The sequence below is a fragment of the Uloborus diversus genome, chromosome 3 (genome assembly GCF_026930045.1).
Source record: "Uloborus diversus isolate 005 chromosome 3, Udiv.v.3.1, whole genome shotgun sequence".
NCBI lineage: Eukaryota > Metazoa > Arthropoda > Arachnida > Araneae > Uloboridae > Uloborus > Uloborus diversus.
In genome coordinates this window covers 129,540,994-129,558,700 of record NC_072733.1, presented here as the reverse complement: position 1 = coordinate 129,558,700, position 17,707 = coordinate 129,540,994, and the positions used below count along the sequence as shown (strand labels likewise).

Genomic DNA, 17,707 nt, shown 5'->3' with positions numbered 1-17,707 from the left:
CTTACTAAAAGAATGAGCATTTGTGTATATAGATGAATATATATGTATTTTTTCTCTGGTGTTTAAATTTTGATTTATTTATTTTTGATTTTTTGGCTCAGCGGTTTGAATTACCATATGAACGACTAGATTTCAATCAAAATAATTCCAATTTAGAAAATAGGTTCATTTTTAAATAAATCAAATAAATTCTCTACATAATAATTTGAGATAATTTTATAAACAAAATTTATAAATAGAAACAGTATAATTTAACTCGTGATTATGATACATTACTACAGTTCAATTTGATAATAAATTGGTTGTTGCTTGTTTAGTATATGGATATTCTAGAACTTATTTTGAATTGAAGTATTTATAAAAATATAATCAAAGTATTTTAAAATAAGAGACTATTTTAACATTTAATTTTAAAATAATTCTGATTGTGCATTAAAGGATTGCAAAACTTATCTTTGAATAATTAAAATGTATGAAAGGATATTTCAAATTAAGTCTACATTTATGAAATAATTAAAGTACTGCAGAAAATATCACAATTCATAGAGCATTACATTCATCTTCCAATGCACAGAAAGTGGTTGTTCATGAATGTACTCTTAATAAACCCAGTGGAAATGAACCATCTGAAAATTTAAAATGACGCTTGTCATAGAATTTAAGTAAAGCTGGACTGTAAGGATGATTCTGTTTCAAATGTAAATAATGCACCTCGGGGTCAGTAGTAGTGTGGCCACATTCTTCACAGACATACACTTTAGCTCTTCTTTCTTTGTATGCATATTGATGTTGAATACCATGGACTTTCAAAGTATGTGATTCTAAGGAACATCTCTGAGTGAATGATTTTTCACACATATTACACTTATACGGTCGAACACCTAAAACAAAAGAAATACAATTTTGAGTTTAATTCTACAATGAGGGAAAAATCACATTAAATAGTTAATACATTTCAAGACTGAAAGAGTCATTTCAGTCCCGAATCTGCATACCGCAAATCCCGCAGTGCGGGAGGCACAAGTCCTTGGGGGGTGGGGGCAAGAAGTTGGAAAAAAATTTAAAAACTAGCACTAAGACTTTTAACGTTACAAATACATATTTGTCAACCTTCAAAGAAAAAAAAAAACAGGATATTCCACTAGAGATACATAGATAGGTGATTTACCAGCACCATGTCTTCCCAACAGAATAATCAAATTATGCTTTTAAATAACATAAATAATAAATTTAAAGTAAAATGGGGATTTTTCGCAGATGTAAGCCGATTGGTAGCAGCAAGAAAAATATACTGGAAAGGAAAAACCATATAATAAGGTGTGACTTTGCTTAAAGTTTCGCACATTTCCCAATCTCTACCAAAAAAGTAGCTACAAAAAATTTAATTACTAAAATCCGAAAAAAATCAATATAAAATGAAAATAAAATATAAAATAAGTAGGTATAGGGTATCACATGTTGCAATAACTTCAAACTTTCAAAATCATTGAAATATTTTCAAGATGCAAAAGGATTGAAATTTGCTGCAATTTTCGGCAAAGCACGTGCTCCGTTGAACATGCAATGTGGAAAGCTTCCAAATAATTAATTTTTACTAAATGAGTTATTAGATGGAAAAATTCTGACATTGGTAGACTAGAAAAGGGCGCCATCTATTGAGACGAAAGTTGAAAAGAACTTTTTGATTGATTGACTGAAAAGCTCCAAAAACGGGAGAAAATCGTAAAAAACGGGAAATCGGGAGATGGAAGCAAGAAACGGGAGTCTCCCGTTAAAAACAATAGAGTTGGCAAGTATGCAAATATAAATATATATATACTGCTGACCTCTTTGGAGAGGCCCTACAGATTTTGTTGCTGGTGGGGCAGCAAAATTTATAGATCGGGGGTCTGAGACATTTCAAGACTTTTTTCATTTATGCATCAAAATACAAAGTTAAAAGAAAATATGGGTTTGTTACCTCATTTTTTGTTAGACGAAATATAAAAGGTGTGCTTATGCATTGAATAAAAATTGTGTAAAAGATTTTAAAAAAAGAAAAGGGAGAGACTATAAACTAACCTGTGTGAGTTCTTGTGTGCCTCTTAAGATCAAATGTGTCATTGAAACCTTTACAACAGAATGTACACAGGTATCTCTTCATATCACTGTGGCACTTCATGTGTCTGTTCAATAACCTTTGTAATCCAAAAGTCTTACCGCAAACTCGACAGCTTAGCCTAGAAAGAGGAGAACCAATTTTCAATCTTATGCTTTTTCTCAGAAAAAAAGGGTAAAATTATTAACTGCACATAAAAATGCAATGTGGCAAAAATTTATAACTGACTGTATAGTCTTTAAACTAAAAATTGCAGCTTAAAACAGCTTCACCTACTTTTAACACAGATGTTCAATTAAGTGTTTCATCGTAGGATTATTTTATAGGCATATTCAAGGCCATATTGCCTAAACGAAACATAAAGAAAATTTAATCTTGGTAAGTTTTGCTCTTTTCTTGATTCCATTTTTTAAACTTCAAGTTTAATTTTGTTCAAAAAAATCAATTTTCAGTAAATCATTTACTGATTCATTTATCTCCTGTCATTCTTATAAATTTTTCTTTTTTTTTTTTAATTTTTACTCCTTTTTTTTAATAATTAAGCCATATGCTGTGCTCACTTATCCTTAAGTCAAATTATTTTCTTGGGAGCTATCCCAATTTTATACCAGCAAAAGAAGTGCAGCACAAATTCTTGGGAAAGTAAAGGTTCACCCTCATCCAGTTTTTCACCTACCTTTTTGATGGAGTTAAGGTTCCAAAATAAAGGAGAATCGAAAAATAAAGTGATTTTATAAATTTGCTTACTTCATAAAACTTCAGGGATTTTCCTTCATATGTGCTTTCTGTATAACTCAAAATATTTAAATACAGTAAATTATGCAATATTTTTTAGATGACCGAAGCTGCACAGGTTTTATTTTTAAACTCAAATAAAAAAAACATAAAAAAAATCTTTAAAATTTCATAAATGCCACACCATTTATGGTACAGTTTAAACTTACCTTGATGTTATTTATACAAATGCAATGTTAAATTAATAAGGAATGCAGCACAGCAAGCCTATCATTTGGGCAATCAGCGCGAGTCAATGCCCCCCTCCCCCCAGATTTTAAAAACGAAATGTAATTATGCATTTTTGATTGTCTTTTGGTGACACAGCAGCTTGCTTAATTACTCACATATTTTGGTATTTCATGCGGTTTCAGAAAAAAAAGGGAAACTTGAAAAGAACAGAAGCAGGGCAAATGACATTTTTTACTTTTTTGTTTTTTCCCTCATAAAATGCATTGAATACAAACGATTTGCACTCCCCCTCAATCCTAGAAATTATTGAAATGACAGGCCTGGTTCAGTACTACTTTTCTATGAAAATAAATTTTTCATTCTTATAAAATCGTTTGAATTTAGTTTTTACCTTCTGTTTTTATATTAGTATCAAGTATTCAATGTTTTATTATTATATTATTTTCTGACAATAACAAGAACAAGACAACTTGATGAACTGTCTGTTGAGCGGGAGAAGCATGTTTCTGCAAGCATCGAAAATAAATATAAAATTTCATAATATTGTCGTGCCTGCCCATAAATACATAACTGCTTATTTGAAATAAATACAAAACAGTTTTTTTTTTTAAACTCATAAAGTTTTGATTTTTTTTTAAACAGATCAAATTCTTGAATCTTGAAAGGAAAAAAAAAATCGCTAACCATTATACTATTCATCAAAAAATTAAATAATGTCATAAATCTTCTGATATTTTATTATTTAATAACAAGAGAGACGTTAATGTTCCATCCTCCTAATTATATTTTTAAAATATCTTTAAAAAAATCACAAAACTTACCGTCCAGCTTCCATCTCCCCAACGGAGAGAATATCTGGAGTGGGAGAAGATAGTGGCGCCATCTCTTGGCTAGACGAGTGTCTATGGCTTCTAGGTAAAAGAGGATTTTTGATTCCATGTCCACCATTCACAAACTCGAGAGGAACATCGGTAGGAAGACCAAGCTTTGAAAAAAAAAAGAAAATCATCAGAATCTTCCACAAAGAACTGAAACTATTAACGCTATTTTACGTTTTTTTTTTCTAGCATACAAATTATCACAACAATTGGAAATGAATTTCTAATTCATTTAAAAAATCCTCAAAATATTTTACAACGAATAACACTTGTTTTCCAAATAAAAATCGCAGGCATGTAATTTACAGGTCTATTTTAGCATTTTGCATGTAGTTTACAGGTGCGATTTTTATTTTAGAAGAGCAATATGAGCATTGAGAGAGAGATTAATTAGTAATCGTGGATTCGTAATTATTATGTATTAACTTATTGGAAGTAAGATCTTGCTGATAAAAATTAAATTTTGTGTTTGTATTCTGTTCTTGTTTTATAACGCATAGAGTTCGCAAATGCATTTTAAATGTTTTCATTTTAAGCGCGAATTGTCGTCAATGAAATTGCTTATTTTCAGGTGGAGTCTCTTTAAACGTGATTGCAGAGTGAGGATCAATTTTACTGATAAACGTACAATCAATTGATGCCTCTTAAATTTAATAGACTCTTGTATTTCGTATATTTGCATCAATCATAATAGAAATCTAGTGATTTAGTAACTTTGGCATGGAAGTTTATTTAAAGATAATTTAAGGACTCAGCAATTTTTAGATTCTTACCTTTTGTAAAAGCAGAGCCAAACGGACTGGCAAAGATGGGACCATAGCCATTTTTTCTCCTCGTTCGTCCAAGCTATCTGGTGATTTCGATGAATTGCTATCACTGTCAGCTGGAGACATAGGACGCATGTCAAAATGATAAGAATCTGAGTGCGAATCTTCCTGGGAGTCTGGCAATGGTGTGCATGCTTGAGAAAGATGGTGTTGAACTCTCATATTATACCAGTCATGGCTCATCTGCTCTTCATCATGGTGGCTCTTCGAGTCATCTGAATCATGTTCATGAATTTCCGATGACCTTATTCGCGGTACATGACAGTCCAAGGGTTGATCTTGAGTTGCCAAGCTCTGAATGACTGAAACAGGCATATATGCTGGTCGCATGGGGGGTGGTGTAGAACTGGATGATGACGATGGTTCTTCAAGAGAGGCTTCATCTGCCGATGTTCTTATGCTTGTAGGAGTGTGTGGCAGATATCTCTCTGAAATCATTACAGGAGGGGATGGTAGATTGCAAGGTGATATTGGTGGAGTTGTACCAGCTTCCCCTCGACCTCCTTCTGCTCGAATCCTCTGTTTTTGGCACGTTTCTGTCCATGATGTTATTAGTGGATCTAAAATCAAGTAAAAAAGCAACTGTATACATTACGCAATTTGGATAAAACAAGAAGAACCAATAAGAAAACTACTCTTTTTATAGACAACAAAACGAATATTTCTTCGAATTTAAACCTTGAAGTGGCCACTACTGAAGCACCATTAACCACTGGTCACTACTTGTTTACCTTATTTTATACCTCTTTTTTTTTTTTGGAACTTTTCTCTCTATCTTAGCGAGAAGTTCCGGGGATCCGATGCATTACTATAAGTGCAAGCATATATATATTTTAAAGAAATACTGTCTTATCAATTCTGTGCGCATTTATTGCAGTTAATTGAGCTTCCAGATCCCAAGTAAAAGAAAATCGCGTAAGATTTGAAAACATATATATATATATATATATATATATATATATATATATTACTGTTTAACCAAATGTAGATACAAGAATACTTCAAATCATACTGCAATTAATTAAACTCCCGGACACCAAGTAAAAAAATATGCACTCAAGAAATGAGTTCAAAAAATTTATTAATCTTCAGCCGAATGTAGATCATATATCATTCAAGCAAAGAAATTAAGATTTTCCCCACTGACCCACCAACCCACTGCAATTCACACAAATCCGTCTTTTCTGCAGAAAAATGCTCATTTATAATTACATGACCATACATCAAGTCTAAATTTCATCGAAATGAAAGCGAAACAGATCCATGTTGGGTATTACCTGAGGATACAACAACACCTGCTGCTAAAAGCGTCATTTAGCTATTCACCTGCTTCTACCCTGGGACGTGCCTCTGAGCAGGAGGGAGGATTTAGAACTGGGGGAGGTTTGATAAGTATTGATATCCATTCACCCGCGACTTTCTCATCTGTTTGCTAAAAGTTACCCCTCTAAGACATACTTTAAAAAGCTAGATTACTTTACCTATTCAGTAATAGGATCTAATGAAGAAACGAAGTGGATAGTAAATTAGCATCAAAAAATTTATTTTGTTGCTTTTTCTGCAAAAATTAATTTTTAAGTTCTGTTTGTTTACATGTCTATTATAGCACAATATTGGCAAAAGAAAAATAAATAAATAAATAAACTACAACAAAATCTAAAACTAGTTTTTCACAGTATCATAGCTAATATTTTCAAAATATAGGATGTATATAAATGTTCACTGACAATCAATTATAATTAAAGTTTCACAGAAATGGATGAGTTGACAAAAAAAAAAAAAAAATGTGTATGCATGTAAAATGTCTGTAACTAAAACTGCATTATAACGTCTCTCCGAAAGTTATACAACTCAAAAAAAAAAAAAAAAAAAATTGCGTTGTTTCCACAGATCAGATAATAAAGAAAATTTTACGTAATTAAATGATGTTTATTTTTGTATATATATATATATATATATATATATATATATATATATATATATATATATATATATATATATATATATATATATATATATATTAGGGTGTCCCAAGATATAATGGCGAAAAAAAAAATTTGAAATCGAATACGCATACCCTAAAAATTTTTTCCATTTCACCTCAGAACATGAGAAAAAAGTTTCATTGCAATAAAATAACGGGAACCCGTGCCGACTTGAGGTCAAAGTTGGACCTGAAATCCTGTACGGCGACCACAGTGGAAAGATAGCTAACTGTATAATTCCTTACTACACGCGGCATCAATTTATTTAAAGCAGATATTTACAACAATATTAGACTACAAGAAACATTACTGTACATATTTTTAATTAAATGTTTGCTTTTTTGCAGTCAGGATGGAGCTTCCCGCTGCTCTTGAACGCAACGTAACACAGATTGTTTTTGTTCCTCATCAGCTGTTAGCAAACCATGAAAGTCCTGCATCATTTTTACCGCTCTTTCAGCTGCATCGTTTACTGCTTTAAGCAGTGAGACAGTCTTTTTTACATCAAGGAATGAAATATTATTGACAATACCATAAAAGCTGGATGAATTTTTGTAGAGCAGCTTTTGAGATAATTGGGTCCACATTTTCGTACACTTTTATCAAAAAGCACAAATCTTTGTTAGGTGCTTTGACTGCCAAAATGCATTGAAGCCATGGTTTCACGTATATTGTCGCTACAAACAAGCAAACATCAAACAATGCTTCATTTTCCTTCGTATCTAATTTTAGTTGTGAACTAAATAGTAATAGTTTATGGAGTAAATCGCTTGAGCTATCCATCGAGCTTCGTGCATGGGTCCCGGTGGTCTTATTTTAAATTCATTTTCTGTATCTCCACCTAAAAATATGATAGGTAGTTCTATCAACTCTTGATAGTCATCCCTGACCGTAATATTAGTAAGTTCAACACGGTAAAAGTCAAGTAAATTTTTCAAGTTAGGGTACAGTTCGGAACAACTCCGCAGCTCCTCTATAGCACTGTATTTTAGTGGGATAGATCAGTTCATATATATATGATGGCGGCAAGCAAAGGAAAGCATTTCTCTATCAAATTTTTGCTCAAGAATAGCGCAAGAACCACTTAAAGGAGCTGTAGTATCACAACAGAGAGTTTTAAATTTGTCTTCGAGATTCCAAGTTAAAACTGCCTTTCAAACAGCCTTTGTTTGTTCTTTTCCTGTGGAATTATCCAGTTTAGACTCAGCAATGAATTGTTCGTCACATCCATATAAAATAACTATAGATAAGCGATCTTCTTTTGATTTTTGAGCACTCAAAGCAGGCAACAGTTTCATATCCCAAGGTAAATTCACTACAGATGGTACCTCGTACTAAAACCAATTTTTATTCTTTCCTCGTGCTCCTTCCACTTTTCAGTTCGAATTCTTTGAGTTGAAGATTTACTTATTGGAAATTCATCAATGTTACACCCAAGTGCATCAATAGTAGCTTCAAGAATAAACACATAATCTCGTATCTTGGACACCTGTTCAATGCAGCAACTGTTTTTGGAGTAATAAAATCACTCCTCATTACATATTTACTTGTTCCAGGTTCTGATAATACTTGTTCCCGGTTCTGGAATACTTGTTCCAGGTTCTGGAATACTTGTTCCAGGTTCTGGAATACTTGTTCCATGTTCTGGAATACTTGTTCCAGGTTCTGATAATACTTGTTCCAGGTTCTGGAATACTTGTTCCAGGTTCTGGAATACTTGTTCCAGGGTCTGATAAACTTGTTCTAGGTACTGATTTATATGTTTCAGGGAAATTTTCTGAATTAATATTTTCACTAGAGCTCGAAGAGGAATCTTCTTGTACAGGTTCATACAATTCCGAGGATGTTGAAGCGGAATCGTATTTAATGCGCCTGTTTTCCTCTTGGACAGCTCAAAGTCGAGCCCTTTCCTCTTTGTCGGCCAGTTTTTTATCCACTCCCCCTAAAGTGACCACGTCGGCCGGGCTCTCTTTGGAGTTGCAAGAAAATCTCAACTTCCTCTATTTTGATTAAGCGAAGTGCATCAGCATGTGCAATATTGAATAAATTGTTTTAATTACTCTCAAAGTCTTGTTGGCGCTGCCTGAATACTTCTTGCAGTTTCTTCGCATTTTTTTTGTTAGTCTCTCCAAATTTGATTCAGGTTTTTAAGTTTATTCCCACAATTTGGCAACGATTTGGTGGGAATGCGTGCCTTTTCCCAAAAGATGATGCATTCCCGAATAGCGAGATTTGCACTTTCACTGATGGTTAAATTTATTTCTCGAATGTTATAAAACAAAACAGACAGAACTTGTCCGTTTGAGGGAAATTTCAAGCCCGTAGTTTGGTGTATGACTCCTATTAAAAATATCTTTTTTTTTTCAAACTTTGCAATTCCACTGCCATGTTTCGTTCCCTATGAAAGGACTATACTGCGCTCACTGACCAGAATGTATTCGTACTGACATGTTTTACGGTTTAAAAATTGCCACGGATAGCCCCCCCCCCCCCCAACATATGTTTTTCTGTTTTCATTTGTTTTCTGTGCGCTATTTACAGCTGTATTGAGCTTCGCAAAGTATCGCGTCGCCAGCGTTCGCTTGCTTATGAATACACGTGCTATTTACACGTTTAGGCCTTTAGGCGCAAGTCGGCACGGGTTACCGTGATTCAAATTGCATGAAACTTTTTTTACAACGGTTTTGATATAAAAGGAAAAAAATAAGAGGGTATGCGTTTAAAAAAACGACTTTCATTTTTTTGGGACACCCTAATATATATATATATACATATATATATATATATATATATATATATATATATATATATATATATATATATATATATATATATATATATATATATATATAGATTCTCTCATAAACTGTACTTAACTATTTACAATATCAAGCATATTGAAAAACATCGCTTTTAGGAGTTTTCATTATTATTATTATTATTTATTTAAATTTTTTCAATGGATGGAGCTCAATGGCTCAGTTTCACCAAGTACATACACGAACATACAAGCACTCAAATTGGTATGTAAGTAATTGGAAAAAAAAAAAAGAAGAATGACAGTAATTAGCTTTCAATCAAACTTTCAGTAACTCAATAACTAAAATTGCACTTTTTGTGACTAGTCATAAAAGTCCTAAAACATAGGCTATCTAATCAGAACGTATAACAGCCAAACAGTCACAGTAAATGTTTGTAATTTCCAAAACGTTATTGACATTCTTAGATATAAAAAGGACATTGAATTGAAAAACGCAGAAAAAACTCAAGACGTTGAAATCATTAGCTACACCGAAAATGATAATGAAGCTGTTACGAAATTATGTGTAAAAGCGAATTTTCAACATGCAGCTTGGATAAGGAAAAAGAAAAAAAAAAAAAAAAAAACCGCTGGGGCAAAACCATCTGTGTGCCTAAATAATGACATACATCTAAACTAAGGCACATGTTTATTATCACACACGACTTTAACTCTTTCGTTCCTTAACATTATGTATAAATGACATGCACAACTGTCTGTACATGTGAACAGTAATTATCCGCAAGGTGCAATGAGTTTAGTTCACCTGCTGTAGCTGTAATTGCTACTTTTATAGGAAAAAATTAATAACAAGAAATAAATAAACGATTTCCTCCTCTCCTCAACATGTCCAAGCAACTTAAGTAACTTACAATTCAGTATTAAAAAAAAAAAAACATTTTATCTCCACCCTTTACTCATCAAAAACAAATCCTGCAATGCTTTGAGCGTGGAAGCAGTTATAAGTGCGTGTCGGGTGAAAATATACACGATTTGCACTGGGAGCGACTTTTTGCACCTGCGTAGTAAGTTTCCGACAACTCTTTTGCGCAAAAAGTGAAGACTTGTTTTACTGAAAGTCGCCCACACCTGTCTTTAACTGTCCTTGGCCGTGACTAGTCCGTATAATCAGGGCCATTTGACATAATCATTGTTGCTAAACATATTTAGCGTTTTTATCTGATTTATATCATTATTTATGCTTTTTTAGAGAAAGTGACCTCTCTTTCGCTTGTAGTTAATCAGAATGAATTAACTAATCCAGATTTAGGACTGTTTAACTGGGTGTTAGCATTAAGATTTATTAACTTCCATGAAATAATCACATTTGAATGAGTCTCTACTTTTCTTTCATTAAAGCTGAACTAAAAATTTTAGAAAGTTGTAATTTGCTGCAAATGAACTTCGGTGAATACGAGCTGTTAATAAACGATACGATACGATAATAGATCAGTTCTTAATTGTCACGAAAAGTTAGGAAGACAAGGGTGCCCACGAGGAAAAGAGGGGGATGCCCAAGGCACAAATTTTTTGTCAGCTGTAATTTAGCGAGGGGTTTGATCTCATTCTGAGGGTGACTTCGTAAAATTTGAGGAGGTGTAATTTATCCAATAATTGGAATATTTATGCCCTTTTTCATATAAATATTTCATTAAAATTCGTACGTCGTCATTCTTCAAAAAAGTTGCTGGAGAATCCCTTTTCTTTGTGATAGGCAATACAGTGGTTGGTTAAATTATTAAAAGTAGTCCCATACAAATAACTGCGTTGAAAATCTTATAAAAGACTAGTAACTGCATTTTCTAATTAAATTCCAGCGTAGTACTGTGAGTGATTGCGCTGAAACATTATAATACAGTTTAAGAACTGTTTACACTCAATTGTGATGTTGACAGCATGACAGCGACTTACAGGCGAAAAAAAAAAGCCGAAACATCCTGTTTTTTTTTTTTTTTTTACTTGTTTCCTTGTTCAAAAGTTTTGCTGATAGCACCCCACACAGAAAAACAGATCTTATTGCAGAAAAAGATGACACATTTTTTTCCCGTAAATAGTAAATTTTTAACAAGTGAAACCTTATTAAAACATTTTTTTGACAATACATAAGTAATTTTTCGTACAGATCTAATTATATGACACACAACTGCAAGTGAAGTGAAATGCAGCTCAGATAAGTGTTTCGCAAACATTATTATAAATGTAATTTTCAACTAACAAAACCACTCAATTGACCTTGGTAACAGTACTACCGCAAAAGTACGTGTGTTGCGTTAGTTGTCCAATCTTTAGCAGTAAATATCGTTGCTACTTAATAAAATATAATTTAAACTGAAGTAAACATTCAAATGCCGCCCTCAAGAACTGAACCTATAACGCATTCGTATTGCTTCCAACTTGTTTTCGATCGGAATATTTTTTTTTTCAACGGATATAATTCAGAAATTCAGAAATATGAGTTTGAGTCAAAATTACTGTAAACATCCTACAAGGAATGGCCCAAGGCAAATTGCTAGAGGGCCTACGCCTTAACTGAAGCAACTTGATGAACCAGCACGTGGCTTTTCTATTGAAGTTGACGTCAAAAAATCCTTGTCCTTCCAGGTGAACAGCGCATTAAAGAAGCGTGATGAAATCGACCTTGCTCTTGAGGTTCCCTTCGCGCAGTGAAAGTATGTGGAACTTCTGTTTCTTCTTTAATTAAAACGGGTTCCCAGTTAATTCCGTTTTGCTTTATTTCGCAAACACGAGAGGGATGATTAGGGGAGTTTGGGGATGCTCTAGGGAATTTTTCGAGTTGTGTTTCGTAATTGTGAGAATTGCAACATAATACATATTATAAGAAAGATGCTACATCTTTTCTCTGCCAACATCTGTATACCTATATAAATGCATAGAGAGAAATTTTCAATATTTCACGCATTGAAAATCGGAAATACGCATCAAAAATTTAGTCAGGCGTATTTTTAAGCTTTGTATTTTGAATAAATGTCTAAAAACGTGAAAGTGAAAAAAAAATCAATTAAAATTTTTAAAATGTGACATTTAAATGTTTTGTGAACTTATTATACACTATTCTCAAACATTCTAACTAGTAAAAATTTTTAAAATGCACACACACACACACGTCTTCTTTCCCTGCCATCTTCATTTCCAGCCGTAATAAGTTTTCTTTACTGTTTTCGCATATTTCATTCCTCCCAAATGAATTTCAATGTCCAAATGAATGTCAAGGTTTCACACATTTGAACAAAATTCGGAGCACCATTAAGTTCTCTTGCGAACCCCCAGCCAATATTTGTATATTGTAATTATTTTATTTTAATTCAGCGTCCTCTTTGGTAAAATTTATCTCAGACCTCGAGGTACTGCGAAATTACTATAACACAAATTACACAAGCACGATAGCAGTTTTAATTAGGGCCATTTATTATCTTCGAAATTGAAGGAATAAATGAATAAGGCAAAATTATATATAGAGCTACTCTGAAGTCGCAAGTAAACATTCAGGGTGCCCCGTTGGACGACCACGGAAAATCACTGTGACCTCCCAAAAACTTCCTTACTCTGCAAATTCTGTCTGACGATTCGGCAAAAATATGATTATTTGGACAAAGTTTTTACCATTCTGCAAAGCTATCCTCATTCGGCGAAATTTATTCCAATCGGCATATTGAGAATTTCCGCCCTCCCCAAATTTTAAGTTCGGGGCGTCCCTGTAAACATTGCTCAGTATTTAAAGGAATAGATATTTCTTTTCGTTGGTACTTATTTCGGTAAGCTATCAAGGCTGTTCTAATAACTTAACTCAATCCACGTAATGAAATACGTGTTTGAAAAATAAAAAGATTTTTAATTTATCATAAGGAAGAGCGAAGTCAAAAGAGAAACACGTCCTTTGAGGAAAAAAAAGGTCTTTTATGATTATATAAATGATAGCACAACTGACAGCACATTCCGTTAGAAAGCCTGTAGGACTGTAATGCATTTATTCAAGAACCGTTGATTACCAACCAAGGTCTAAAAAGGTGATCTTTGCCAAGGCCATACTGACTTTCACTAGCGTACAAAGAAGAGAAAGTTATTTTTTTCATTAGCACGCTTCAAGGATCTCTGAAACTGGCGTTAAATCTTAAACCATTTTCATTAGAAACACCTGCACGGTAATTTTTTAATGTAATTGGCAGTTAATCCAAACGAAACTTGCACAAAGATGGAAATCAGTTCTGCAGCAGTTTTAAAGATTGTTATTCAATGACTTTCTGCAACTTCAAATTTAATTAGACGCATTTTTAACGAACGTGAACGTGAAGGGATGTTACAGACAGGGGCGCCTCGGGGAAGACGGAAAGTCACAACTTGCCGATCCAGAACTTGTAATTTCGCCAAATGACGATAATTTTCCCGAATGGTGTTCCAAATTTTTGCCTAATGATAATAGTTTTCCCGAATATAACTCCAAATTTTACCAAATGATGATAATTTTACAGAGTCGTATGACAAAATTTACCGAATAGGGAAAGTTTTGGGAGGTCACAATGACTTCCCGTGACCTCCCATCCGCCCCTGGTTGTTGATAAATTCTTTGACATATTGAGTGTTTATGTAAAGTAATCATCTTTCTTCGTAGGCGTCATTTCTTGTAAGGTTGATATTATCTTACGATGTAAAAGAGATTTAACAAAAATTATTAAATCTTTAACAGACACCAGGGACCATTTGTTAGCATTTCCTCTACCAATAGACCAATCAATGTGTAAACCACTTTTTCTAGAATTGCATATTTGTTTGCGTAATGAACGAAAGGGGATCTGTGCATTAATTTGTCTGCTTCTAGAGATTCCAGCGCAGGGCCCCAGAACTGATTATCGCATGGCGAAACAATGTAGTGTGTTTCAATAAACCATCTGATAAACAGAGTCATATATATTTTATCTAAAACTTTATCAGATAATTTCTTAAAAAAACAAGTTTAAAGAATATTAATATTGTAACTGGTTTTTTAACAGATATTTAAAGGGTTCGTTATTGTATCATGATACATCGGAATTTTTATCTATCGTTATTCACATCTATCAACCATTCCTCTGGCCTTCAACTGAAACTCTTATGCGTCATCGTGCGCTAATCGCCTTATTCTGAAGTACATCAGAAGTAAATTTTTTTCTACGTGATCTATAAGAGCCGCCTATAAAATCTATCCGTCCCTCCTATTGTCTTTAAAAAGAAGTAGCAACTTTACTTTGCATATGAAAATGCAACTAAATCCTCTCTAAAAACAGTTCTCGTAAAATTAAAAAAAAAAAAAAAATTAAGAGAGCTTGCCAAAATGCTGTAATTATTTATCGTGATAGTAGGGGTAAATACTGGTGCAGGATTCCATTCAGTGATAGATCTAAGGAAATTTGAAAATACATTTCATTTTCAAGACGGATGAAAATAAATATTGTTTCTTACAAGAAAATACCTCGTAAAAGAAAAAAAATATTATGATCGTTTGTTCTTTAAAATGTACAAAAATTTTTAAAAATTCTCCCTACAAACTATCTGGTTCTGCACACCACCCAAAATAAGGACGACATAACTTGTTTGAAAAATAATGATTGAAGTTTACCCAGATCATAGTTGTGTCATCAGTAAGTCTATAAGTGAATCAGTCCCTGCTCTTTTTGCGCAGTGATAGTAAGAAATTAACAAGGTCTTTTACAAATAGGTATAAAAACTTTCTTCATAACTTGGGGAAAGAAAATGTGTATTCATTCTAACGGTTTCAAATGGAACAAAAAGGAGAACAATATCTGTCGCGTGGCCCAAGGCCATTAAATCTCGAAATTCTCAACATATTCATCGATTTAATCCTTTGTCTACTTTAACGCCAACTTCCTGATGAAGTTAGTGTCACGGTTTTGGCAGAGTTCCAACGTTTCCTCGCGTTTTTTTTTTTTTTTTACAAGAAGGAAAAGATTTCCCAACAAGTGAATCTCCCGTTATGTGATGTGTCAGAACGTTATTCAAAAACTTTCCGCTAGTTTGTTCCACTTGCCTGAGGGTTACTTCTTCCTCCCTTTACGTGGGTCATCTTTTCAAAAAAAGTTCCCCCTTTAATATAAGTTCCTCCCTTCGCCAGTCGAAGTAAATAGGGTATGAGACATACTCTGCTTATTGTTAGTTTTAGGTACGGTAATACTAGCAATTACGGGTTGATAAAAAACAAGTCGAAGATTGTGTAAAATCATCTGGATTTCATGTAACTTGCTCTCATAATTATGCGCGTTTTTTTAATGGAAAAAAGGTACTTTAAATAAATATTTATGTACTTAAAAAATTCCAATGATTAAAATTGCGTTTTTAAATACACTTCATATATTTATTACAATTTTGACAAAGACAAACTTTTAAGCATTAATTAAAGCAATTAAAAATTCGGATTCCAAAGAGTTTCTCCCTGGGTGTTTAATCATATCGTCGGCACCATGCTAAACTAACGAATGTGAAAAATCGCGTTTTTCAAGTTCGATATTTCCGTAGTACTCATAAAGGCGACTGGTTTTTTTTTTTTTTTTTAGTTATCTATAAAAATAAAACATTGAAGCTAACTAAAAGCGTCAAGTGGGGGGGGGGGGAATATATTCGGTGTTTTTGTTCTCCTGAAAAGTGCCCGTTTTCGCAATCGTTAGTTTAGCATGGCGCCGACGATATAATAGGGGAAATTAAGAGATCACCCATGTCGGCACCACGCTAAACTAATGAATGTGAAAATTGGCACTTTTCAGGAGAGCTAAAACAATATTTTTTTCCCCCACCAGACCCCTTTAGTTATTTTCAATGTTTTAATTTTTATTGATAACTTTAAGTGAAAAACTATCTTTTGAAGTAGTTATAACCAGCATAGTGGCAATTTTTGAGTACTTCGGCAAACCAACACGTTTGAAAAAAGCTCTTCGCGCTTTTTCACATTCATTAGTTTAGCTTGCTGCAAACGATGCATTCAATTTTAACCAAACTAAACAACTTTTATCTTGAAGATAAACAACACGATAGTCTGAGACAGTACAAACGTTGTGAAGCGTTTATGATCCACCAACCTCGCTCGCTTGACTAACCAAGGATGTTTTTGGGCATTTCACTTGTCTTAACAAGCGTGGGGAAGGATTTAGACACAGTTGAAAGCCGTCGACTAAACTGTTTCACTTCTCATTTATTTGAGTTGATACTCTTGTTGGTACTACAAATGCGGAAAGCAATTTGAAAATAAAAATATTTGGTGAATTTATTCGATTCTCTTTCTCTTTCCTTTTTTTTTTTTTTAAATTCAATGGCGTGAAGTTCTTGCACTTTTTTTTGGGGGGGGGGGGGGGGGAATTAGTTTTAGTTTGTGATTTCGTAAATTCGATTACAACGGTTTTTGCATGTCTAACTACCGTGAAAGCATTTGTTATCAAAACAAAAACATTTGGCGAACACAACTATGTGTTATTCAATGATGCAAATAAATTGCGGGTTTTTTTTTGTTTGTTTCCTGGAAAAGGGGGGGGGGATAGTTCGTGACTTTGCAAATTGGTACGCAACGGTTTTTGTGTGTCTTATTATCTTGAGGAATTTAACAAACATATTTGGTGTACTGAACTATGTTTTATTCAATGATGCAAAGAATTTGCACCTTCTTTTTGGGGAATAAAATTGTGACTCGCAAAATTCATACGCACCGGATATTGTACGCCTTGTTAACTAGAAAGCAGTTATTGTTCTGGCAAGCAGTCTTTCAAGGAGCAAAGCAAGAGGAAGCATTATGAGCTGGAGGAGAGACACCTCTTACCTTTAATCCTGATAAATTCTTCAGATATCTTATAACTTACCTTGCAATTGCACCCAAGCTGATAAAATACTAAAATGAAAGTAAAGATGACAGTACTAACTGTTAATAATTCAACATACCTTTGTTTTTGTTTTATTCTATAGAATGAATGGATTATAAAGGAACGTTGCCTTTGAAGAGCTGAATGTCGTAAATACTGACGGAAATAGTAGAAAGCAAAATTATATTCTACAAATCAGTAACTTGCGCCGTAAAATAAATAAATACAGGAATTTGTAATTTAAAAGCGATTTTCTGCAAATACTTATAACGTCATGGACCGTTAACTGGCTTTCATTTC

The 17,707-nt window shown here is 33.4% G+C and overlaps 1 protein-coding gene across 1 annotated transcript in view; it reads right to left on the bottom strand.

The window, feature by feature from the left end:
• Positions 1 to 585: 585 nt before the first annotated feature.
• Positions 586 to 17,707, bottom strand: part of LOC129218945 (transcriptional regulator ovo-like) — a 28,098-nt gene continuing 10,976 nt past the window's right edge. Inside the window, exons 2-5 of the mRNA XM_054853265.1 lie at positions 4,716 to 5,329; positions 3,886 to 4,049; positions 2,062 to 2,219; positions 586 to 881 (exon numbers count right to left, since the gene is read on the bottom strand). Coding sequence (XP_054709240.1) covers positions 586 to 881; positions 2,062 to 2,219; positions 3,886 to 4,049; positions 4,716 to 5,329 — 1,232 coding nt within the window. The remainder of the gene's footprint in view (positions 882 to 2,061; positions 2,220 to 3,885; positions 4,050 to 4,715; positions 5,330 to 17,707) is intronic.